This window comes from Gossypium hirsutum, chromosome A03 (genome assembly GCF_007990345.1).
Source record: "Gossypium hirsutum isolate 1008001.06 chromosome A03, Gossypium_hirsutum_v2.1, whole genome shotgun sequence".
NCBI lineage: Eukaryota > Viridiplantae > Streptophyta > Magnoliopsida > Malvales > Malvaceae > Gossypium > Gossypium hirsutum.
The window spans coordinates 17818767-17843867 of NC_053426.1; the positions used below are offsets into that span (position 1 = coordinate 17818767).

General features: G+C 33.0%; 3 protein-coding genes across 19 annotated transcripts; all 3 read left to right on the forward strand.

Annotated features, from left to right (window-relative positions):
* The first annotated feature begins 596 nt into the window (after positions 1-596).
* Positions 597-5073, forward strand: LOC107886135 (NAP1-related protein 1). Its single transcript, XM_016809977.2, has 10 exons — positions 597-889; positions 1594-1716; positions 1821-1871; positions 2042-2113; positions 2263-2373; positions 2465-2526; positions 3096-3156; positions 3243-3299; positions 3407-3451; positions 4614-5073. Exons 1-10 carry the CDS (start codon positions 761-763, stop codon positions 4707-4709), a joined length of 807 nt encoding a protein of 268 aa, XP_016665466.1. The 5' UTR covers positions 597-760; the 3' UTR covers positions 4710-5073.
* Positions 5074-11766: 6693 nt separating this feature from the next.
* Positions 11767-14080, forward strand: LOC107888020 (laccase-11). Of its 3 annotated transcripts, none has more exons than XM_041096653.1 (6): positions 11767-12040; positions 12082-12240; positions 12333-12577; positions 12642-12770; positions 12842-13765; positions 13842-14080. In XM_041096653.1, exons 1-6 carry the CDS (start codon positions 11892-11894, stop codon positions 13970-13972), a joined length of 1737 nt encoding a protein of 578 aa, XP_040952587.1. In that variant the 5' UTR covers positions 11767-11891; the 3' UTR covers positions 13973-14080. The 3 variants fall into 3 exon arrangements, with proteins under 3 accessions (XP_040952587.1, XP_040952594.1, XP_016667693.1); XM_041096660.1 differs by having other exon boundaries at positions 11767-12006; positions 12096-12240; XM_016812204.2 differs by having other exon boundaries at positions 11767-12002; positions 12089-12240.
* A 6534-nt stretch (positions 14081-20614) lies between these two features.
* LOC107886136 (dol-P-Man:Man(6)GlcNAc(2)-PP-Dol alpha-1,2-mannosyltransferase) lies at positions 20615-24899 on the forward strand. Of its 15 annotated transcripts, none has more exons than XM_041096705.1 (8): positions 20615-20808; positions 21517-21610; positions 22429-22633; positions 22788-23084; positions 23387-23501; positions 23584-23722; positions 24226-24372; positions 24618-24899. In XM_041096705.1, exons 4-7 carry the CDS (start codon positions 22924-22926, stop codon positions 24237-24239), a joined length of 429 nt encoding a protein of 142 aa, XP_040952639.1. In that variant the 5' UTR covers positions 20615-20808; positions 21517-21610; positions 22429-22633; positions 22788-22923; the 3' UTR covers positions 24240-24372; positions 24618-24899. The 15 variants fall into 15 exon arrangements, with proteins under 15 accessions (XP_040952639.1, XP_040952612.1, XP_040952643.1 ...); XM_041096687.1 differs by having other exon boundaries at positions 20653-20808; positions 24622-24899; XM_041096698.1 differs by having other exon boundaries at positions 20653-20808; positions 22509-22633.
* Positions 24900-25101: the final 202 nt, after the last annotated feature.

A 25101-nucleotide genomic window follows, 5' to 3' on the forward strand; every position in this document is an offset into this window, starting at 1 on the left:
GTATATAATTGATGGAGGTAAGACATGCATAATATAATTTAAATGCAAAAATTACATTAAAATTGTTTAGAGGTAAGATTAATGTTTTATTAATCTAAATAGTAGGGTTCAAATTTTATTAGAAGTAAAATTTTTTAATTATTTTTAGATAATATAATTTATTTTAATTACTTAAGGACATTTTCATAAATAATTATAATTATGGAAAGATATTTACATAAATTTTTTTAATCGTATTAGTATTCGATTAACTCATAACATTAATTCAATTAGAATAAATAATGAAATATGAAGAATTAAAAAAAAATTGGAGTGGTTTTAGTTTTTTTATATTTATACAAAGATATCAAGGTACCAACCTTATCTATGTACACTATGGGTTGAAGTACTACCTATGGCAAGGCACTGAGAAGATTCCACATCCGAATAACATCGGAATCCATCCTTGAATTACCCATATTACTCCCAATTTCTCAAAACTAAATGACCTTAATACCCCATAACAGCCACGTTTCAGCTTATGATTGATGCATTTGTAAATACCCAAAAATATCCAACTGAGCGGATATAAACTCCCAAAACCCTAACATTCTCCCCTCTTTCTCTCTCTCTCTCTCTCACTCACTTTTGTCCCCCGTAGATATCAGAGGGAAAACACAAAAACTAGGGTTTTAGAGAGAACGGGAGCCAAAGTGAGAGAGAAGAGGCAGATATTTTTAGGAGTAGGGTTTTGTTATATTGCTTCTCTAGGGTTTAGAAAATGGTGGCCGACAAAGGAAAGAAGCTGAAAGTAGCAGAGAAAGTAGAGGAAGAGAACCATGAACAAATAGATGGAGACCTCGTCATTTCCATTGAGAAGCTTCAAGAGATCCAAGATGAGCTTGAAAAGGTTCATTTTTATCTACACGCAGCTTTTTCATTTACAATACACGCTGATTTTCTTTTCTTTTTCTTTCTCGCTTGTTTAAGGTGTATGAGCTGGAAAATTAGCAAAATTTAGATTTTTTTTTAATAAAAAAATTTGGATTTCCTTTTGTTTTTTTTATGGTATAATGTTAATTGAATGTTGTTTTAAGTGTCAAAGTATTGAATTTGCTGTAATTTCAATTGTGGGTCAATGCCATAAATGTTTAAAATTTACTGCTCTGGTCGTTAATATTTGTAGTTTATCGACTTTGTATGCCGTTTTTATGTTGTGTTTATCTGAATTGTTGTGCTAAGCTTGATTCTCTTTCTTTAGTTGTCTCTTCGCTTTGTTTTATATGTATATTTATTTGGTAGTTACTTTAGATTATTATGTCTTATTGCGGAGAAGGTGATATAATGTTGATTGTTGATTCCTGTATCTGATCTTCTATGTGGTATGAACGAGTCCTTTAATGTTTTCTTCCGTGTATCTAAGTGTCCCCTAGCTTTGCTAAGCACGATTTTTTATTTTTTTTTGTGAAGTTACTTCGGATTATCATGCCTTATTGTGGAGCAGGTGATTTAATGTGGCTATGCTTTGCTTAGGAGCGTGCTGATGAAGTGGTAAATTGTCACATGTGGTATTTCTGATTTTAAGTTTTTCGGTCCCTTTTTTTTTTGTTGTAGATCAATGAAGAGGCAAGTCAGAAAGTCTTGGAAGTGGAGCAGAAATACAATGAGGTTTGCAAGCCGGTCTATGATAAGCGGAATGAAATCATCAATTCAATTCCTGATTTCTGGTTAACAGCTGTAAGTGATTCTATTCTTTCCTTTTTAATAAGGTAGACAATTTGTTAAATTTGTTTACATAATCAGAAGAACATATTAAATTGACTTGCATTTTTCATGTGCAGTTCTTGAGCCATCCTGCTCTTGGTGATCTTTTGACTGAAGAGGACCAGAAGGTTTAAAGTCACTTCTTTCCCAAAGTGAAATTATCATTTTTTACTTATTTTACTTTCCAACATTGGTTTTTGATTTTATTTTTCTTATAGATGTTTCTTGATGTTTGCCTGAATTTTGTGAATTCTTTCTTATTTATAAATCTTCTTCTTTTCAATTATTTTCTTGGTAGATATTCAAATATATTAACTCACTTGAAGTGGAGGATTTTAAAGATCTGAAATCTGGATACACCATCACATTTGTAAGTTTATCCATATTCCTATTCTTACCTTATTTTTGGTGATTGAAGTTGCTCTTAATTTCATTTGCTTGCACTCAACTACTGTTAGAAGAAACATAATTCATGTTCTAATGTATCTGATGATTTGTTGACTGGCTTTAATTTTTCAGAACTTCAATTCCAATCCATACTTTGAAAATACAACACTTACGAAGACCTTTACCTTCCTCGATGATGGAACCAAAATTACAGCTACCCCAATCAAGTGGAAAGAGGGCAAGGTCAGAGCTTCTCCTCTTTTGATGACTATTCTGCTTCTTGTTTCCTGTTTTCCTTGGATATCAAATGAAATTATTTTCCTTAAATGTTAAGGGCTTGCCAAATGGAGTTAATCATGAGAAGAAAGGAAACAAGCGGCAACTTGCTGAAGAAAGGTTTGTTTATTATACCCGTCAATCAATTTTTCTCAGGTTTAGGACTTGAGTAACATAAGACTTGAGATCAGTTTATTAATATCTCCATGCTGTGAAGTGCAGTCACTTTGTGTGGTGTGCAGGGTTATAAGAGTTGGATTGGTGGTCGAACTAGTCAGACTGCCGGTTCCTAGTTCAACCAGTCGAACCACCGGTTGAGCAATAGTTAAATAAATAATAAAAGGATAAAAAAATTCACAACTGATTGGACCGCCTTTTTCCAGTCATGGTTCCCAGTTTTTTACCAGTTCATAGCAGTTTGCTCTATTTGTGGTTATATATCACCGTTGAACTGGTTGGACCACTGGTTCCCGGTTCAACCGGCTGGTCCAGTCCAGTTCTGACAATACTGGTGGTGTTTTTATAACTGCTATGTATTTATATATCTATGTATGTATATATTTGAAATTTCTTGTAACATGTTTTAAAGTTCATATGGATTTTATGCCACTTGAATTTGATCCTTCATTTCTCAGTCATACTGCAAACCAGTTCTGTATTGTGCTAAATTTTATAAACATATAACGCAGCTTCTTTACCTGGTTTGCTGATGCTCAGCAAAAAGATGACATGGATGAAATTCATGATGAGGTAAATTCTCTGTGCATGTATTATCAGTTTATTTTACTCATTCTGTAACAGAGCTGGTCTAAGCTTTCACTTGATGAATGTTGCAGGTAGCAGAGATTATCAAGGAGGATTTATGGCCCAATCCTCTCACTTATTTCAACAATGTAACCTCTTTTTTCTTTCTTCTTCTCATGATATTTTATACATACTGTTTTTCGTGATCATGTTTTGTTTCCCTTTCCTAATTGTTATTGGAGCTTTCTTGATGCAGGAGGCTGATGAAGAGGATTTTGACGGAGATGAGGGGGATGAAGAGGTATATTTTTTTTCTGTTTTTCATTTCTTTGGGAAATTGAATATGTTCTTTCAAGAGCCATTTTTACTGTGTATGTTTCTTCTTTTCAGATAAAAAATGCACTGTTGTAGGTTTGAGGTTACTTGTTCATAGGCTTAACTGTTAAATGGTTCTTCTAATAATCATATGTTAGTTTGTTATTGAAGACGATAAAGTTTATGCAGTAAATTACTATTCCTCTTTTTTTATAATGCATTATATTAACTCAGAGAATTCCTACTTTGTATAGGTAATGCTACAAGGTGCTGTTTTTTGTTAAAATTCTTGTAATCCTACTTGTTTAACCTATTGGATTATGTAAATACGTTAGGATTTCTATGCTTTCCATATTAATCCTGGAGAAGCCCAATGAAACCGGATAGTGAGAGGAGTGAGATTTGTGATTTATGTATCTCAAAACAATGTGTTCTATGCTTTTGCCCAAGTATACTTGAATGCCTCAGAGAGCAATATGGAGCGTGGGTTTAACCATAATCAAATGAGTGGGAGTTGATATGTGGATCTTGTTCTATACGAGTGCCTTTTAGATTATCTCTGACAAGTTTAGCTCTAGAACTCCACCCAATTCACCATGGTTAAATCTTATATTGGACGAAGAAGCACTTTGAGATTGCAGGTGATAGGTGTCTGAGAATATAATTTGAGATGCTTAAGGTAATTTTTTGGAGAACATTTCATGTAGAGAAAGAATGGTTGTTGTCCAGTGTATCATATTGACTAAATTAGAGATTCAGGTTTCAGAATGGAGATGTTCATAATCTGGTATAAAGGAAAGTGGGGGAATGAGGTTGAATTTTCAATAATGAAGATGTTTTGTTATTTAAGGATACATTATATGTCTTTGCTCTTTAATCTTAGGGAGTACTTGCATCTAGGTCAAAATTCAGGTAATAGCTCTTTTGGAATTTGTTGCTGCTTCTGGAAATTCTGAAATTTGTCCGATGCTGTTGGTTTAATTGTCTATTCTGTTTATCAAGGGAAGATCTATGAGGCTAGTAGAATTTTGTAGCATTTATGTTTATATCATTTTTTATTCGCATTTAGAGGGAAAAGATAATGATGACATAATTTTAAAAGTACAGGCTAGATAATGTCTCCTGCTTTCATATGTGTCCATTTACAGGGTAAAGATGATGATGATGATGATGATGATGATGATGATGATGATGAGTCTGATGATGATCAAGACGAGGATGATGATGATGACAGTGAGGACTAAATCACTTAACAGCCTTAATCATAGTAGTTGCTTCTCTTGCTCAAGTAAGGACTTGTGTAAAGTTGTCTCCTAGTCATAGCTAAGTAAGGTTATGGAGAAGATAGCCATCTTTAAGATTAGCTTTCTATGCTTTATAAGCAGCTCTCGTTATTGTAAGCATAGCTATGACTCGTTTCTTTTTGCCCATCCCTTTACCCCCATTTTTGATCTTTCCTAGTGTTTTTGTTTTTTTGGTTTCCTCCTAGAGGGTGACATGAAGTGAAAGCTTCTTACATGATATTTGAATGGAGGCATTTTATTTATAGTTTTGTTTAAAACTCTGTTAAATAGATATGTAAAATGCTGGACTCATTTAGTTTTCCTATGTTACTGAGTGCTTTGGATCTTTATTTTTCTTTTAAAGTACATTCGTTTAAAGATCCCAAATAAGAAAACATTGAATATGATATTTGGAAATTAGATTTGATAATGCCGGACATGACCTGAGTGTAAACATGAAACACAATTCAAAAATATGTAGGAAAATAAAACGAGTACAAAACTAAAATCAATGGTTAGTTTGGAAACTAGTTGGATATCAATGGTTTTAAATTGGTTAAACCGTAAACAATTGGTTGATTAGACTTTTCTAAATTTTGTTCAACTTTAAATGATTTTTTAATCAGAATTTGGTTTAAAAACATTGGATTATTAGCTAAAAAGAAAAATTGCCATTTTTCTATCCCCAGTCAATTTTCTTTTTGACAGAAACCAAGCAATTCATCGATTCAACAGGGTACAAATAGCATGGCCCAAAGCCCAGAGAAATAAAACCATAAGTACAAGGCCATCCCAGCCCAGCCCAAACTCTTGACCCCTCATCAGCGTTAGGAAGGAACAGAGCTGATGAATTAACACCGTCGTCATGGCATAAACTTGTCTTCATTCGGACGTCATGATGGAGGAAGATTTTATATGGTCATGGTTAACAGGCTCCGCATGAGAGTCATCATAAACTTGTCTTTGTTAGGTGTGCACTTGTTGGACCTCTGCTCTTTTTCTACACTCTGTTTTTCTTATGTTGTTCTAATAACTAAGCTAGATGGGCACATAGTTGTCTGGATATTTTATTTTTTACCATCCTCATGTAATCTATGATACCGTTACAACTGACAGTTTGTTGGCTTTCTATTTCAAGTACCATATCTACGAACTATATAAGTCTAAGACACGTTTTTTTTTTCTTTTTTTTTCAATATTTAAAAAATGGTAAAATTTTAGTTTTGGTACTTTATTATGTCTAGATTCGATATTTAATCTTTATTCTTTAATTTCTAACATAATTTGGCCTTTATATTTTTACAATATTATTAATTAGTCCAAATAATTAATATAATTAACTTTTGTATTAAAATATTTCATGGTTTACTAACACATGGCTTTTCACTTAGGTTTGCGTTGCTTTTCTTAACATTATAAGACAATGACCATATTCGCCACTAGATTGTTGAAACTTGATATTTAATCTATATATTTTAATTCTTGACATAATTTGTGAAAAATAAAATAAAATAAAATAAAAAGAACACACAGATTTTTACGTGGAAACCCTTTCGGGAAAAAATCACAGGCAGAGGAGAAGAAAATTCACTATGCCGAATTCGAATTAATTACAAGAAGAATAGACTATGTCTATTTATAGGCTTGTAAAGCCATATTCTAGTAAGACTGAAACACCTTATTCTAATCAATATCAAATAGATAGAATTTAATAAGGTTTAAAAAACCTTATTCTAAAATAAAATAAAAGAAGTGTAATTCTATATGGATTCTTTTTTTATTTTATTTTACCACTGTATTTTATTTGAATAAGGATTCGGGTCACTTAATTCTAACAATCTCCACCTTGATACGAATTCTCAATGAACAAGTTCTTCATCGCGAACTCTCAACGAACAAGTTCTCCACCTCTTCCATAAAACCCCTTAAGGGTTTAACTTCAACAATGAACACCAACCAAGTCTAAGCAATGCTCAAACTTGGTTATAAGAAGTGACTTAGTCATCATATCTGCAGGATTTTCATGAGTACTAATTTTGCTCACAACAATATCACCACGAGCAATAATATCACGAGCAAAATGATATCGAACATCAATGTGTTTTGTTCTCTCGTGAAACATTTGACCTTTCGTAAGAAAGATGGTACTTTGACTGTCACAAAATACTGTGTTGATTTGAAGGTCTTCATTGAGTTCACTAAAGAGCCCCTTCAACCAAATAGCTTCTTTACAAGCCTCAGTAATCGCCATGTACTCAGCTTCAGTGGTAGACAAAGCGACTATAGTTTGCAAAGTGGCTTTCCAACTTATTGCACAACCTCCAATTGTAAAGACATAACCTGTGATAGATCTTCTTCTATTAAGGTCTCCAGCAAAATCAGCATCAACATACCCAATGACTCCATCTCTAGTTCTTTCAAACTGTAAGCAAATACCAATAGTACCTCGTAAGTATCTTAAAATCCACTGAACTGCTTTCCAATGTTCTTTACCGGGATTCACCATATATCTGCTAACTGCACTAACTGCATATGATAACTCTAGACGTGAACAAACCATAGCATACATGACAGATCCCACTGCACTAGAGTATGGAACATGTGACATGTACTCAATCTCATCATCTGATTGTGGAGACAAAGCCGATGAAAGTCTGAAATGGGCTGCTAAAGAAGTACTAACAGGCTTAGCACTCTGCATATTGAACCTGCAAAGAACTTTCTCAATGTGCCCCTTTTGACTTAGATACAATTTACTTGCTTTTCTATCTCTGAGAATCTCCATACCAAGTATCTTATTTGCTGGTCCCAAATCTTTCATCTCAAATTCTTCACTTAGTTGGGCTTTGACCTTTCTTATCTCTCCTTTATCTTTTGCTGCAACATGTCATCAACATAAAGAAGTAGATACACAAAAGAACCATCACTGTTTTTCTTAAAGTAAACACAACTGTCAAAACTACTTCTTTTGAAATCATGGGAAGTCATAAAGGAATCAAACCTCTTGTACCACTGCCTTGATGACTATTTCAAACCGTAAAAGGACTTTTTCAGCAAGCAAACATAGTCCTTTTTTTTTGAGACTGTAAAACCCTCTAGTTGTTGCATGTAAATATCTTCTTCAAGTTCTCTATGCAAAAATACAATTTTTACATCTAATTGCTCAAGCTCCAAATCATGCATGGCCACAATACCAAGCAAAGCTCGAATCGAACTGTGCTTCACAACTGGGGAGAACACATCTGTGAAATCCACTTTTGGAATTTGACTGTAACCCTTTGCAATAAGCTTTGCTTTATATTTGGGTTCTTCAACTCCTAGAGTCCCTTCTTTCTTTTTAAACACCCATTTACAACGAACAGTCTTCTTACCTTTAGGAAGTTTCACAAGATCCCATGTTTTGTTTTTGTGAAGTGATTGCATCTCCTCTTGCATAGCAAACATCCATTTTTCTGAGTCTTAACAGCTGACAGCCTCAGAATAATTAGATGGCTCTTGGTTTGCATCTATATTTTCAATAAGCAACTAAATCAGCTTCAACATACTTCTTTGGAGGTTTAATTTCTCTTCTAGTTCTATTTTTGGCGATAGAGTATTGTGGTGAAGAAGCAACTCTATTCTCAATTTTTGTACTAGCTTGAGGAGTTGACTCTGTATTAATCTGATGCTCCACCTGCTTTTGATTTTCTTTATTGGAAGAGTCTTTAAGAGATAAGTTAGGTAGTATAGCAGTTTCATCAAAAACAACATCTCTGCTAATCACAACTTTTTTATTTTTAGGACACCATAACTTATACCCTTTTACACTAGCTTTATAACCAAGAAAAACACATTTAATGGATCTCGGTTCCAATTTTCCATTATCAACATGAGCATATGTAGGACACCCAAAAATTTTTAAATCAGAATAATTAGCAGGATTACCAGACCATACCTCTTATGGAGTCTTTTTCTCAATGGCAACGGATGAAGATTGGTTGATCAAAAAACATGCAGTAGAGGCTGCTTCTGCCTAAAATGACTTTGGTAAGTTGGCATTTGACAACATACATCGAACCTTCTCCATAATCGTTCTGTTCATTCGTTTTGCAACGCCATTTTGCTGTGGAGTATGGCGAACTGTTAAGTGTCTCACGATCCCTTCTGACTTGCACAATCTATTAAACTCATCAGAACAAAACTCTAAGCCATTGTCTATGCGAAGGTATTTTATTTGTTTTCCCGTCTATTTTTCAATCTTAATTTTCCAAGGCTTAAATGCGAAAACACATCGCTTTTCTGTTTTAAGAAGAATGCCCAAACTTTTCTAGAAAAATCATCAATAAAGGTTAGCATATAATTAGCTCCACCTCTCGAAGGCACTCTGGATGGCCCCCACAGATCAGAATGAATATACTCCAACGTTCCCTTCGTGTTATAGATTCCTTTGGTGAATCGAACTCTCTTTTGCTTTCCAAAAACACAGTGCTCACAAAAATTCAATTTGTAAATTCCTTACCCATCAAGAAGTCCTCTTTTGCTCAATTCTGCCATGCCATTCTCACTCATAAGCCCTAGGCGCATATGCCAAAATTTAGTAATATCATCATTTAACAAGGAAGAGGAAGCAACAGCTGCATCACAGTAACAGTAGAACCCTGTAAAACATATAACTTGGCAATCTTTCTTTGCCCTTTCATCACAACAAGGGAACCTTTGGAAATATTTAAAACCCCACTTTCAGCTGTATATCTGTACCCTTTTGAATCAAGAGTACCTAATAAAATTAAATTTCTTTTCAATTCTGGAACATATCGTACGTCACTAAGTGTTCTGACAACTCCATCAAACATCTTGACTTTAATTGTTCCAACACCTGCGATTTTACACGAAGCATTATTTCCCATCAAAACAACACCTTCAGACACTATTTCGTAAGTTGTAAACCAATCCCGATTGGGACTCATGTGGAAGGTGCAGCCTGAATCAAGTATCCACTCCTCGCTTACTTTAGAATCATTGACAGAAGCGACTAGAAGTTCACCATCGCTGTAGTCTTCTACAACATCAGTTTCACCGAAAGTTTCTAGTTGTTTTCCCTTTTGATTCGTAGCCTCTATTTTAATCTTATTCTGTAGCTTGTAGCACTCAGATTTAATGTGCCATTTCTTCTTGCAGAAGTTGTAAGTTTTACCTCTGTTTGAAGACCTTGATCTACCCTTAGATTTACCGTGAAAATTTCGTTCCTGTGTCCTTCCACGATCATCATCAGCATTCCGATCTTGTCTCCCACAAACAATGAGACCCTCTCTTTGAGAGTCGGGTTTAACTATAAGATGCTTCATCTTATCATACGAGGTCAAAGAATCATAAACCTCATCAACTGTGAGAGATTCGAGGCTATATAAAATCGTGTCTCTACAGGTTGAATAAGACGTGGGCAACGAACAAAGTAGAATCAACCTTAGATCTTCCTTACAATACTGAACCTCCATGGCCTCCAAGTTTGAGAGAATTTCTTTAAACACTGTTAAGTGTTCATGTACAGACGCACCTTCCTCCAAACGATGAGCATAAAGACGTTGCTTCATATGCAACTTGCTTGTTAGAGTTTTCGACATACATAATTGTTCTAGCCTCTTCCATAATGCAGTGGCGGTCTTCTCTTTCATCACATCCTACAAAATTTCGTTAGAAAAATGCAAATATAATTGTGTTAACGCCTTTCGATCCTTACGTTTCTTCTCTTCATCTGTTAATGTCGAAGGCATCTTATCTATCTCTAGCAGGGCATTCTCCAGATCCATCTGCGCAAGAGCTGCTTGTATCTTAATCTGCCACAACGCAAATCTGGTGTTGCGATCCAACAGCGGAATTTCATACTTTAAAGACGCCATTACTGTGATCGAGATGAACTACCCGGAAGCTCTGATACCAATTTGTGAAAAATAAAATAAAATAAAATAAAATAAAAACATAGATTTTTACGTGGAAACCCTTTCGAGAAAAAACCACGGGCAGAGGAGAATAAAATTTACTATGTCGAATTCGAATTAATTACAAGAGGAATAGACTATGTCTATTTATAGGCTTGTAAAGCCATATTCTAGTAAGACTGAAACACTTTATTCTAATCAATATCAAATAGATAGAATTTAATAAGGTTTAAAAAACATTATTCTAAAATAAAATAAAAGAAGCGTAATTCTATATGGATTCTTTTTTTTATTTTATTTTACCACTGTATTTTATTTAAATAAGGATTCAGGTCACTTAATTCTAACATAATTTGATTCTTGTCTTTTTATAATATTATTAGTTAATTTAAATAATTAATATTGTTAACTATTTCAATCAAAATGTTGACACCAATTTCTCTTAAAAATACTATTCCAATAAAAAAAATGATATCATGACAAGTTTGAATGTGTGTTTTTAAGAAAAACTCTAATCAGTGATTGTAAGGTGTTTTTTTTTTAACATGCCAACAAAATAAATATATATTTTTTAATTTCAAATTTGTCATACCAAAAATTTAATAGAAGAATTTAATGGTGGTAACAATTGGATTTTTTTTTAAATTCGAAAAGTATAAAAACTAAATTCTAAATGTAAAATAATGTATAAAATTTAAAGTATATTTTAATTTTCAAATTTTTACTCTATAATTTTAAATAAACAAATAATTAACCCAATATCAGACCTAAGGAACAACAGTTATAATACATAATATATTTAGCCGGTAATGCTTATGTTAAGTGGACTATATATAGAAGAGGTCGCTTTTGGTGACCCAACATCTTAACCTCCTGTAGGCAAAAACCAGCACCTAACCAATCAAAGATGTCAAGGCAAAGGAAAAGTTTTCTGGTGACTGACACCTGTAGCTGGTTAGTATTTCTGGTATAATAATATGGGTTATAAAAATTAAGTTATATTGTTGGTGATAGACAAATTATCATCAACTTTGCTGGTCATATATGGATATCTCAACTTCTTAAACAGTTGCTTCCAAGGTTTGTGTAGCACTTGCATTTGCTACCAAATTAGAATTATACACTGCTTTCCATTAACCTACCTTATGTTTCTAATACTATAAATATCAATTTCTTTTCTTCCCATTTCGGCACAAAATAATTAGTTAGCAGAATTCGAATCTAAAAAATGGCAATGAAGTTTGATAGTTACTTGCAGTTGTTTTTTCTCGGCTGCTTCTACTTTTCTTGGTTTTTGAGTTCTCCAGCTGAAGCTGCTGTGAGGAAGTATCAGTTTGATGTGGGTGTTTTCTTTGACTGCATAACTTTGTTTTATTATGAAGGATTGGTTAATGGGCTTTATATAACTCTTACATTGCTCTTCAGATAAGAGTGAAGAATGTAAGCAGGCTTTGCCGTGCAAAACCAATTGTCACCGTGAATGGAAGGTTTCCAGGACCGACCGTCTATGCAAGAGAAGGAGATCGAGTTCTTGTCAACGTCACCAACTCTGTACAATATAACATCTCCATTCATTGGCATGTTATTTACATTCATTTGCAATCTATCTTTATGCACAATGTACATATATAAATATTGAATCAGCTTGTGTTTGCATGTAACTAAGCAGGCATGGGTTAAAGCAATTTCGTAATGGCTGGGCGGATGGACCTGCATACATAACACAATGCCCTATCAAGACTGGGCATAGCTACACCTATGATTTTAATGTCACGGGACAACGAGGAACACTATGGTGGCATGCACATATTTTATGGCTAAGAGCTACTGTCTACGGTGCCATTGTCATCATGCCGAAGGAAGGGAGGATGTTTCCATTCCCTCAACCTCATGGAGAAACTAAAATAATTCTAGGTAGTAATTGGTTAGAGGAATTGATATTTCTAAGTTCATTGCTATGCGGACATGGAATATGCAGGGGAATGGTGGAATTCAGACGTTGAAACGCTTGTAAACGAAGCCAATAAGTTGGGGTTGCCACCACCAACCTCTGATAGTCATACGATCAACGGGAAACTGGGGCCACTCTTCCCGTGTTCTTCGAAACGTAAGTTCTAGCTTTAGAGTAGAAAAACAAATTTAAGGAATTGTCATCACTCTGACTTGTTTCAATTTTAGATACCTTTTCCATGGAGGTTGAAGCAGGCAAGACTTACCTGTTGAGGATTATCAATGCTGCACTGAATGATGAACTGTTTTTTGCAATTGCCGGTCACAACATGACTGTGGTAGAGATTGATGCAGTCTACACAAAGCCCTTCACAACCAGGGTTATCCTAATCGCGCCAGGTCAAACCACCAATGTTCTTATTATAGCCGATCAACCTCGGAGTCGGTACTTCATGGCAGCCAGGCCTTTCATGGACGCACCAGTTCCTGTGGATAACAAAACTGTTACCGCAATTCTACATTACAAAGGCATCCCAAACACAGTTCTCCCATCTATGCCCAAATTGCCTGCCCCAAACAACACCAATGTTGCATTGAGATATAACAATCGGCTTAGAAGCCTAAATACCCCACAATTTCCAGCAAAAGTCCCACTTAAAGTGGACCGTCATCTGTTTTACACAGTTGGTCTGGGTGCGAACCCATGTTCAAGTTGTCAAAATGGTACACAGCTAACTGCTTCATTGAACAACATAACCTTTGTGATGCCAAAGGTTGGTCTCCTGCAGGCTCATTATTTCCACATCAAAGGAGTATTCAAAACTGACTTTCCCGACCGACCTCCGGTCCCATTTAACTACACCGGTGTACCACTTACAGCGAACCTAGGCACTTCATTAGGAACAAGGCTCAGTAAGGTGGCTTTCAATTCCACCATCGAGCTGGTATTGCAGGACACTAACCTCCTCACAGTAGAGTCACATCCATTCCATCTTCATGGTTTCAACTTTTTCGTAGTTGGCAGTGGCGTTGGAAACTTTGATCCCTCCAAAGACCCTGCTAAGTTTAACCTAGTCGATCCTCCCGAGAGAAATACTGTCGGAGTGCCAACCGGAGGATGGACAGCTATTAGATTTCGAGCTGATAATCCAGGTAACTTTTTCGCAGAGATGATCCATGTAATGTAAGGTCATTGAATTTACTCTGGTTTTTGTGTCTACATTTGCAGGTGTTTGGTTTATGCATTGTCACTTGGAGCTGCATACGATGTGGGGTCTAAAGATGGCCTTTGTTGTTGAGAATGGGAAGTCACCTGAAGAATCTATTATACCACCACCAAAGGACCTTCCACCTTGCTAGACATAGTTAAAACCATTTTCACTTCTCTCCCGGTGGAGGAACAATGAATTTGTTCCCACATTATACGTATTTATTTCATCTTTGGTTTCAGGATATTCTTTTGAGGAGGAGATATCACATGATCTAAATGCTTTGTTTGAGATTGTTTCCCCAATTATAAGATACCAAGTTTCATCAATGAAGTTTTACATACTTGCTCCATATATTTTCCCTTCATTTTCTAGATTTGCAACGCTTCACAAAACACATTGGAGAGCCTCCATGAACAGCAAGACAAGGTTCTTCAAATGATTAAATAAGTAGCTTTCCTAATCATAAAGAGACAGTTTAGTCATGGTAGTATATTGAAATCATTAAATAATGATGTAATTAATAGGCGAAAAGTCTAAATTCATTATAAATTATTTGCGTTTTAATTATATATTTTAATCGGTTGTTCTGTTATCTCAAGATAACTCAAAATGAATTGCATGAAGTATTAATAGCTGTCGTGAATGAAAATAATAAGAGAAATGAATTGCATGAATTACTATCTACACTAAATTTGTTTTCTCGCTAACCACAAAAGATGATTTAAAAATTAAATTAATTTATTCGAATTATTATTTAATTGATTGTAATTAAATAATTGAAGTTCGAAATAAGAATTAAATTAATTTTTTTTGTGAGAAAAAATCTAAAAAACTACAAAAATATCATTTAGTAAAAAAAACGCCTGAAAGTTTATTCCTATCCATTAAATTGCGAGCTTATCATTTAGTAAAAGAAAACGCCTGAAAGTTTATTCCTATCCATTAAATTGCGAGCTATCTCGGGTGGGACGTCGAGAACTTGCAGGTTTCCTTTCTCAATTAAAGCTTGTTTAGCTAAACAGCCTGCAACTTGATTTTGTTCCCTCGGGATGTATTGCAAAAGTCATTGATTTTCCTGAGTCATAAATTAATTTCTTCATAAATTCTAATATGGTAAAATCATTATCACTTTAACAATATTAAACTTTGGTTGAGAAAATAATTTAATTATTTAATAAGTTAATTAAATAAATAAATAATATTTTGTGAAATAGAAAATAGTTACTAGGTCGAATGAAAGTCCAAAAATATATATATAACAGTATTCAATTCATGATTGGCCTAGTTAATGCAAGCGTCAGCATTGCAAACCTTAGTACTTTTTACGGCATATCATTTCCCCCCTGGTTGTACTTCAAGTAGAAATTATTATATTTTTATTAAAATATTATTATTTAATTAAATTTTATTCGAACAAAACTCTTGTACTGCTTCTTTATAAATAAGAACTATGAGCTAACGTATTTACATAACTTTGAGAGCACCGTTATTTTCTTGAAAAATAGTGATAATAAATTATATTTTTCGGTAAAAACTCATAATTTTCGATTATAGAGAGAATTAACTTTCTCATTGAAAGTTCAGTAAAGTTTTGATTTTGTGCACTTAGTTCGTGTTATTTGAGCCCGTCCAAAAAGCAATTTGGGTTTTGAAGATAGCGGAGAAGGTTATTTGGTAAAAAGTTAGATCGATTTTAACTCCTTATACAAAATATATGTATAATTTCGATTAAGAGTTTATTGATATAAATATTACAAGGCTCGATGTTAAAATTTTTTTAAATTTTCGTTATTTCTAAAAATATTATTTTCTAAATTGATTTTTCCGATCGTCATTCCTTTCAAGGCTTTGGTTGGCAACTTGTTGAGTAGGTAGACAGTTGTGGTGGTCATTTCTGCCGAAAGCTTCTTAGAAAGACCCTTTTTAAACAATATACATTTAGCCATTTCCATAATAGTTCTATTTTTCCTCTCGCCAGCATCATTTTGTTCTGGAGAAGAAGCAACAATCAACTAGCGTCCAATATTGGTAATTCTGCAAAATTCATTAAATTTGTCAGATGTGTATTCAATTTATGCCTTTAACCTTCAAAACACATTTGTTACCTCAAAATTTTGTTTTATAAAATATATCCAACACATTCTGATAAAATCATCCACAAAAATAATTAAATATTTGTTGCCATGTAAGGCCACAAACATCGGAGTGAACCAATTGCAGCTTTTTAGAAGCTCTCGAAGCCTTGTTGATTGGAAAAGGAAGTTTGCTTATCTTTCCAAGTTCACATACTTCACAAACTTTACGATTTCAATTTTTTTATAGTTGGCAATGGTGTTGGAAGCTTTGATCCCTCTAAAGACCCTGCTAAGTTATCTGGATATTTTATTTTTTATTATTTTGATGTAACCCATGACACCGTTATATGTGAAGCTCTGAATATTTAATGAATTATCTTTTTAACCTTAAGAAATGGTTAATTTATATATATATATGTTGCAAACAAAAATCATTTGAGTAATTAGGCTGAAATTTTAAAAATTTACTATTTTATACTCTCTTTTAGAGAGAGAAAAGAAAATGCGTTCTATAAGACCCGTTTTCACTGTCACATCAGTGAAAATATGTTACGTAGGACGCGTTTTTAGGAAAGAGAATAAAAACACATCCTTGACCGCCTTCCAACATGCAAACGTTTAGAGTTAATATTGCACAAATAAATAAATATAAATTAAGTGTGGTATCTACAAGAGAATATGTCAAATTGTAATATAGATTTGTGTTATAGTGGAATACCGATAAGTATCTCAGGAATCGTACCCAAGGGATTACAGATTGGAGAAATTTCTCATTAAATTAATTACCGAAAATAATTACTAATCTAAATGATTTACAAGTTAGTATTGCAAATATAAATTAAGATATTATTAAATTAATTATCCTAAAATAACCTAACTAAATTAATTAATTTAAAATAACTTAATGGAATTTCCTATTCCTAGTGTCGACGATGCGAGTTCCCAGCCTATTTTCGATTAAATCACTAATTATCAATAAAGTCACTAATTACGCTCGATTGAGTTATTTATCACCCTTAGCTAAGAATACCCTCTCGGTCTCATCCTCACTAAGCATTACCACCTAAGTCACCCTTTCGGTCTTTTCTTAGGCATACGAATACCCTCTCGGTCTCACCGCTAAGCACAAGTTATACTCGACAGGATACCCTTTCGATTTCATCTGTCTCGATATTCTACTAGGGGTGTCACTCCTTAATATACTAAGCACTCTTGAATAAACATCCAATTTTAGATAAATAATTACTTAATTAATAAATTAGATCCATAACCGAAACATGATAGATATGAAATAAACACGAGATTTATTCTAATATTCATACGCACGTCAATTGGCCAGAGAAACAGAATATAAATAAAAGAATAAAATATCAATAAAGAAATTGCTCATTGATAATTAATTGAGGTGTGGTGCCAGAGCAATTCCACGCTCGCAATCGTCTTCACATCGGAACAAGAAGAATTTCAACTAAGCGAACATAAATAAATTACAAAGAAAAATAAAATAAAACTATTTAATTGTCTAACTATCAACAACCTAACTAATGAGATTATAAGAGTGTATATATAGGCAAAACCTAAGGCAACATTAAGGTAATTTATTCCTAAAATACCTTTGGTTTAATAACCAAATTACAACTTTAAATTCTAATCATGTGATCGCTGATGTCATCTTTTTAGTCATGCTTACGGCACAACGTCGCGACGTTAAGTCCCCATGTTACGATGTAAGCCCTATTTTTAACTTTTTATGCTTCGAAGTTCAGTGTTGCGACACCGGACGTTGATTTCATGACACGGTCATTGTTCCTTGCATACTTAAGCCCAAATTGATGCCCTACAGACTCAAATAACCCATTAATACTTCCTGAGACCCGATTTGACCTTACGGGTCGTCAAAACACTAAAAACTGCGTAGAAACGCTTATTTTGCACAAATTAAAAGCGATAAAAATAAAAAATGAATTAAAAACATATAAAAAATACTATAAAAACAAGTTCGTTAAGTGCCAGAAAGACCTTAATTTGCCGCAATGAACTGTGGTAGATCAAACTCCCCTACATTTAAGTCATTGCTTGCCCTCAAGCAACAAAAGAAAATAAAGAAAATATATAGCTAAATAGTGTACTTGAGAAGGCTTGATACACGAGATTAGATCGGAGCATAAACACTAGGAAGATTTGCCTAAATATATAACTCTAGCTAGAAATTTAAACAATTCAAAGTTATTTATACTTAAATAGATTAGTTCAATAAATTACAAAGTAAACATGTTAAAGAAAATCAACTGTATGTCTTCATCAAAATGTATATACGAATATAACATTTATTTTTGCATGGTATAATCAGTTAGAATATTTTTTTCTACTCGTTTTATTTTTATCCATGCTTTGAAATCTAATGCAGTAATATTTCCCAGATAATCCCTTATGATATTTTTTATTTGTGCCAATGCGAATTTTTTTTTCTTGGGCATTTTTTATATGGGTTATACTAGTTATACTGCACCATTTTATTTACCATGAATTTTACAGAGTAATTTCTTTTTAATCTGAACATCCTATACTTCTACAAATATAATTACCTATTCATATATGCCTTTATCATTTGGTATATTTAATCTAATTTTCTTATTTTAAACTAAACTAATTAGTCTAAATGTAAACAACCTAAATTGTTTAATTTCAGGCTAAATTTACAATCTAAACAAACAACATAGGTATATGCTCCTAATCAATCACTTATATTTCTACACCTAACACATAAAATAAATTTTTTAAATGACTCAAAACAAAACAAAATAACAGTAAAAATTTAAAAATTTTCCTACGTCCACTACAGGAAAATAGGGCTTTAGCGGCGTTTTTAGTGGCGTTTGGAGAAAAAATGCCGCAAATATTATACATTAGCGGCGTTTGCAGTAAAACGCCGCAAAAAACTGAGCAATAGCGGCGCTTTTGATCCAAACGCCGCTAAAAATAGAGTAATAGTGGCGTTTTCAGTAAAAACGCCGCTAAAAACTGAACAATAGCGGCGCTTTTGAAAAAACGCCGCTATAGGTCGAGCTTTTAGCGGCGCTTTTTTTAAAAACGACGCTATTGCTCAGTTTTTAGCAGTGCTTTTGGAAAAACGCCACTATAGATCGAGGTTTTAGCGGCGCTTTTGGGAAAACGCCGCTATAGATCGAGGTTTTAGCAGCGCTTTTGAAAAAACGCCACTATAGATCGAGGTTTTAGCGGCGCTTTTGAAAAAACGCTGCTATAGATCGAGGTTTTAACGGCGCTTTTGGGAAAACGCCGCAAAAAATTAATTTAGTTTATGGGTTATGGGTTAGTGTTTAGGGCCTAGAGTTTGGGATTTAGAGGTAAATATGGTAAACTACTTAACTTGCGTATCTTAGATTTTTTTATAATATAAATCTAAATAAGATAAATATAAATTATTATTTTAAATATATATATATATATCAAAATGGGTAAAATCCCAAAAGTATACATGAACAATGGTTTAGTGTGCAATGGGTTAAATCCCAAAAGCATAAATTCTGAACACAATTATTGATATAACATCATTTTATATGACTAATTATTTTTTAATTTATATGTTAAATATTTTCTTATATAATTGTAAAAGAGATAGTATTAATTTTAAAATATTGAATTAATTATCATTATAGTTTAGGGTTTATGGTATATGGTTAATGGTTTAATGTTTATGAGTTACTATTTTAAGCTTTATAGATTATGGGTTTAGGGATTATGGTTTATGGGTTAAGGGTTAGGGTTTAAGTTTTAGAGGGGTTGGGGTTTAAGGTTTAGGGGTTAAGGGTTAAGGGTTTATGTTTTATGATTTAAGGTTTAGGGGTCAGAGGTCAGGGATTTAGGGTTTAGATTAATTAGTATTTTTTTAATTTATATATTAAATAAATTATTATATAATTGTAAAAAAGATAATATTAATTTTAATATATTAAAATTATGATTATAGTTTAAATTATTTAAGAGATAATAGATAAACTTTATATATATTAAATGGTTTAGGATTTAAGGTTTACTTAAGATTTGTTAAATGATAAAATTTTTTACAATCAATTAATACTTTTATATATAAATATTTAATCTAAACCATTTGATATATTTAAATATTAGATTTAAAAAAAATTGATAAATAAATAAAAAAAAGTAACAGATTGATATGGATAGGTAACTGTCTATTTTGGATAGGACCAGATTATCACAAATAAAAATGAAATACAAAAACTAAAATCATTCCACATCAAATTCTAGCAAAATAGTTATATTTAAGTTAGGAAGAAATATCTCTAATGAAATGGAGATTAGATCGGAAAAGAATAATATAAAATCATGATTAACGTCTCAATCTTTAATAGAAATTTGATATGTGAGAGATTGATTGCTTACATTGGATAATTTTAACTTAATAATTAATTACAGCCATTTAATTATTTGTTTTCTTATTAAAATACACAATATTTATTTTCAGAGTACTTGATTTTTTTATCTATAAAAACTAATTTATAAAAAAATAGTAATAATAAATATTTTATAAAATTATTTAACTAATATTTTTAGCAGATAAAATAAAAAACTTTTTAATAGAACAAAACGACGTCGTTTTATTTAAAATGAAATAATTTGTAGTGGTGTTTTTGGTAACGGCGTTTTTAATAAAAACGCCACAAAAAAATCATTTCACTTAAAACATAAAGCGCGATTTTATCCCCAAATTTCCCCCCTCTGAAACCCCTAAATTTTCACTTAAAACATTTTTCGTTAGACAGAAGTGAGGAGAGACTGTGTGTGGAAATATAGAGTCAGAGAGGCATGGAGACTACCATACGTGGTAGATTATCTCTCTCACCAAACACCGTCTTTAATCCTAAACCAGGTTCTTCCTTCTCTCCACTTTCTTCTTTTTTGGGTTTTCAATTTTGGGTTATACGTGAAGTTTGTAATTTTTCTTGATTTATTACTGAATAAACCATAAAACGCACCTGGGTATCGCAGCCACTTCGTTTAGCTGACTATTATTGCTTATGTTCTGCTTAGTTCCTCCGAATTATTCATCCAATAATCCAAGCTATAGATGCAGAAGTGCTTTTATTAATGATTCGGATTAAAAAGGATGGAGCTTTATGCGGATTCATTTTTTGGGATGGCTACTCTTTCTCAGAGAGTTTTTATTACGTTGAGATTGTGGTTTGTGAAGAATGCTTAGGAATAAGAAATATATACGAACATACATATTTTAATTACAAAATTCCTTTTGCTGGTATTATTTGACGTTGTACTTTTTTGGAGGGCTAGAGCTTTGCAGGGACTTGCTGGTTTAGGAATGAAGATGGCAACTGTTATAAAATAACTCACTTTCATTCATGCTATTGAGGATGTTTCTTTTTTCTTAAAAGGGCAATTATTGATGTATGGTCTGCTTAGTTTTTTTGCTAGCTGTTGGTGGGAAAGAGATCTAGATTCTCAGCCTTTTAGCTCACTCATCATTAGCCGGAGACATTTTTCTTGTTGTTGTATAAAAAGGTTGCAATGGCTATACAATTTATTTTGTAGTTTAACTTTGTTAATTTCTATTTCTGTTAAGGGCGCTTGCGTGTTGAAAGCGGTCAATTGTTCACTTTCATGTCTGGCTGTTGAAAGCATGAAGTAGATGAATCGAGAGATTTATCTTCATACTGGTACGTCCGGGTTTTTCATATGCTATCATTTGTTGGTTTATAACTATTTTTCATTGAGATGTTTGACATAAATGAGAACCAAAACTATTAAGATATTCTCAGAGTAGAAATGGGGGTAAAGCATGGGACGGGAAGGAACACTTGCTTCTTTTGATGTCTGGTCTTATGAGGTCTAATTATGCTTTTAGTCGCTTTATTCTTTGTTTATTTTAAATTTGATCCTTTCTTTTTTTATTTAAAATTAAAATTCCATTAATAACACCACTAGAGAACATCTGTTAAACCGGATTAGGTGGATCTGTTAAATCGGATTAGGTGGCATTTAAAAAAATAAATTTGATAACCTGACCAATTTGAAGCTTTGCGGAAACAATGAAAATAAATAAAGCTGCTGCTGTCATGATTGGTCTATGAATGGTAAATATATGACTAGTAAAATAAAAAATAAAAAAAGTATCGGTTTTCACTTTTTGCTTTTCTAGAATAAATTGAGAATGATGGGACGTGAAATGAACTATGTGATTATATTGCAAATCAGTTACTCCATTAAATGTAAACTTCAATTTAACTAATCCAAAAATGGTCTTGGCCAGCACAAGTGAGTGGTTTTTTCCGTCTTCCTTTGTCAATCTCCAGAATGATGATATATAAGTGTTTGTCATGCTTTTCCTTGTTGGTTGTAGGCTTTCAGCTGCTTCTAACAAAGTAATCAATAAATGTGCTTTTAAGCTATATGAGAATGCCTAACAAATTCTGTCATTCTCTCAAATTGCTATATTTTATCACTGTGATAATTTTTTTCCCGGTTTTCTTCCTAGTTCATTCTCTATGTATGCTATGAGCCTCTCATTCGGGTTATTTCTACTTGAGAAACCTGCATGGGCTGTTGCTGTTGCAGCTGTGGGTGTAATCCTAGGTTGGCCATTTTCAATCTTGGCTTTTCTTCCACTGACCTTCTACTCTTTAGATAAACAATTCAAACAAGCATTTCTTTCTGGTGCTGTCACCTCAATAGCTCTTCTTGTAAGTAAATTTAATCATTCCATTTGGTTATTATATCTGGATATATTGTTTTGATATCTTAACTTAGAGTTTGACATTAACATATTTGTAATTGGTTTATATTTAGTTTTTCCATTTGTTGTTTAATTGTGAATAATTGAAGTTCGTTCTCCAGGCACTCTCCATACTCGTTGATCACTGCTACTACCAACGCTGGACATCATCTGTTTTTAATCTCTTAGTATATAATGTATTAGGAGGTGGCGAGAGCCATTTGTATGGGACTGAGGGGCCACTTTTTTATATAAGGAATGGGTTTAACAACTTCAACTTCTGTTTCATCCTTGCTTTGCTTTTCCTGGGAATTCTGCCAAATTGCAAGAAAAAAGTATGCCCCTGACTTGTTTATTGTAATCTCTCCTCTTTATATATGGCTGGCATTTATGTCTCTGCAGCCGCACAAAGAAGAAAGGTACAATTAATCTTTATCCTAAATGTCTTTAGGAAATTTTGTTTATATTTTGTTTCCTGCTTTCCCTGACATAAAATAGATAAATTAATAAAGAACATTCCAATATATGACTTTTAGAAGTTTGAAGGAGGGTTCAGAAATTGTTTTGGTCCAAAACTTTGGGCTAATTTGAATGGCATGTTTTGCAAGGGAACAAAACAGATCACATTTGTCATTGTCTCTTTACGTGTCCTGAACAATCTTTAATATCGGTCTTGCCTGCTTCGATCTGTAACCGTCCATTATATTTAATTGTCATGCAGATTCCTTTATCCCATATACCCTCTTGTTTGTGTTGCTGCTTCTGCTGTCATTGAGAGTTTTACTGATCTTTTCCGAGACAAATATAATCCCTACGATAATTCTATTATAGTTATGGTGGGCATCTTCTACACCAATTTAATTCTGTATGCCTACAGCACTAAGCTCTCATTCAAATGATATTGGCATTTTTACGCAGATGGCCAAATTTCTTAGACCTGTGGCCCTGAGCCTCATATTATGTGCCTCACATTCACGTACATTCTCATTGATCAATGGCTATGCTGCTCCAATGGAGGTTTACAAGATCTTGGAGCACCATGATGATGCAGGAACTGGTAATGGATAATCTCTTATATGATGCACTGTCCCTTGTTTCATTTTATTATTAGTGAACCTACAAAGAAAAATGAATTTTCTTTTTGACAGCAATGTAGCGTTGACATATTTTTATGCATAACATGTTTTATTTATATGACTCACGATTTGGAGCCATCATTTGTTGCAATTGTCATGTTAGATAGATAGAACCTAGACTATCTTACCATGCTCTTATTATTTCCTACTCAGGATAAATCCTCTACAGAAAGTTTAAAGGTTAACTTCCAAAAGGAAGTCAGACTAGAAATACAAAGCAAACATTTTTGTTGTTTGAAAATCTTAAATCGATGTATCTTTTAAAAATTTCATGCTTCAATAAATTATGAATATTCTCAATGATTATATAGGTTAGAATGAGTAAAGACCTAGAAGAATATAAAATGATATGTCTATAATCAATGACAGGAATTGTAGGAAAATATGGTTTCATTTATGGACTTATGTCTGAATTGTGTTCCAGTGCTTGAAAATTAAGTGCAAGTTGATGTGAATGACAATGTCCTGGAGATCATATGGGAAGATAATAATTAAAACATAGAGGTTACAGGGATGATAAGGAGAAGGAAGAGTTGGACTTTAAGGGTAAAAATGTGTCAAATCTAGTGAGGTTCGTCATGACATCTCCTTTAACCTTCATTTGACCCTTTGTCTTTTTCATATATGCTACTTATTTTCTTTTTGAGGCCTTTACAAGTCCATCAACATGAAACTGGACTTATGCCTGTCACTTATTTATAGCGACAGTAGAATTTACGATTAGCCTAGCATCAGTTTTTTTATTATGGGTTTACTTTTTATTGATTTCACTTTCATTACAGTAGATGGTATAGCTAATTTCCTTGTTTTGCTCAGTCAGGTGATCGAGATTCCGTTTAACAATTTTCTTTATTGCTGGAACAACTCTTAACCAAGATCAAGATCAAAGTACTTCACTAAGTTATATATGCAGGCATTGCAATGAGAGGTGATGATGATTTGGCATTATATTCTCACCAGGATGAATTTTGTTTTAGAAATTGTAATACTTTGTGTGTCTCTATGTGTGTGTGTTTTTTTATGTATTAAATTACATATTGAATCAATGTTTATGTATTAAATTTAAATTCATTAATTTTTATATTTAGTTTTGAAGTTTAAATTTTAATGGAAAATTTAATTTAATTAATATTTTTATTTATCCTTAAAAGTATATAGTTTAAAGTTCAAATTTCAAAAATTAAACATAATATAAAATTTAACATAAAAATAAATATTATTTAATTAAAATAAAATAATTTTTTTAAAGTACATGATTTTTAGCGGCGTTTGTGAGAAAAGCGCCGCTAAAGGTTATGAT

Coding starts and splice junctions, on each gene's coding strand:
- LOC107886135 (XM_016809977.2), top strand. CDS start 761: ATGGTGGCCGACAAAGGAAAGAAGCTGAAAGTAGCAGAGAAAGTAGAG. Junction 2,374..2,464: donor TCAAGTGGAAAGAGGGCAAG/GTCAGAGCTTCT, acceptor TTAAATGTTAAG/GGCTTGCCAAATGGAGTTAA. Junction 3,157..3,242: donor TGGATGAAATTCATGATGAG/GTAAATTCTCTG, acceptor TGAATGTTGCAG/GTAGCAGAGATTATCAAGGA.
- LOC107888020 (XM_041096653.1), top strand. CDS start 11,892: ATGGCAATGAAGTTTGATAGTTACTTGCAGTTGTTTTTTCTCGGCTGC. Junction 12,041..12,081: donor TGCATAACTTTGTTTTATTA/TGAAGGATTGGT, acceptor CTCTTACATTGC/TCTTCAGATAAGAGTGAAGA. Junction 12,578..12,641: donor AGAAACTAAAATAATTCTAG/GTAGTAATTGGT, acceptor TGGAATATGCAG/GGGAATGGTGGAATTCAGAC.
- LOC107886136 (XM_041096678.1), top strand. CDS start 22,924: ATGGGTTTAACAACTTCAACTTCTGTTTCATCCTTGCTTTGCTTTTCC. Junction 23,085..23,386: donor CAGCCGCACAAAGAAGAAAG/GTACAATTAATC, acceptor ATTGTCATGCAG/ATTCCTTTATCCCATATACC. Junction 23,723..24,621: donor CCATGATGATGCAGGAACTG/GTAATGGATAAT, acceptor TTGCTCAGTCAG/GTGATCGAGATTCCGTTTAA.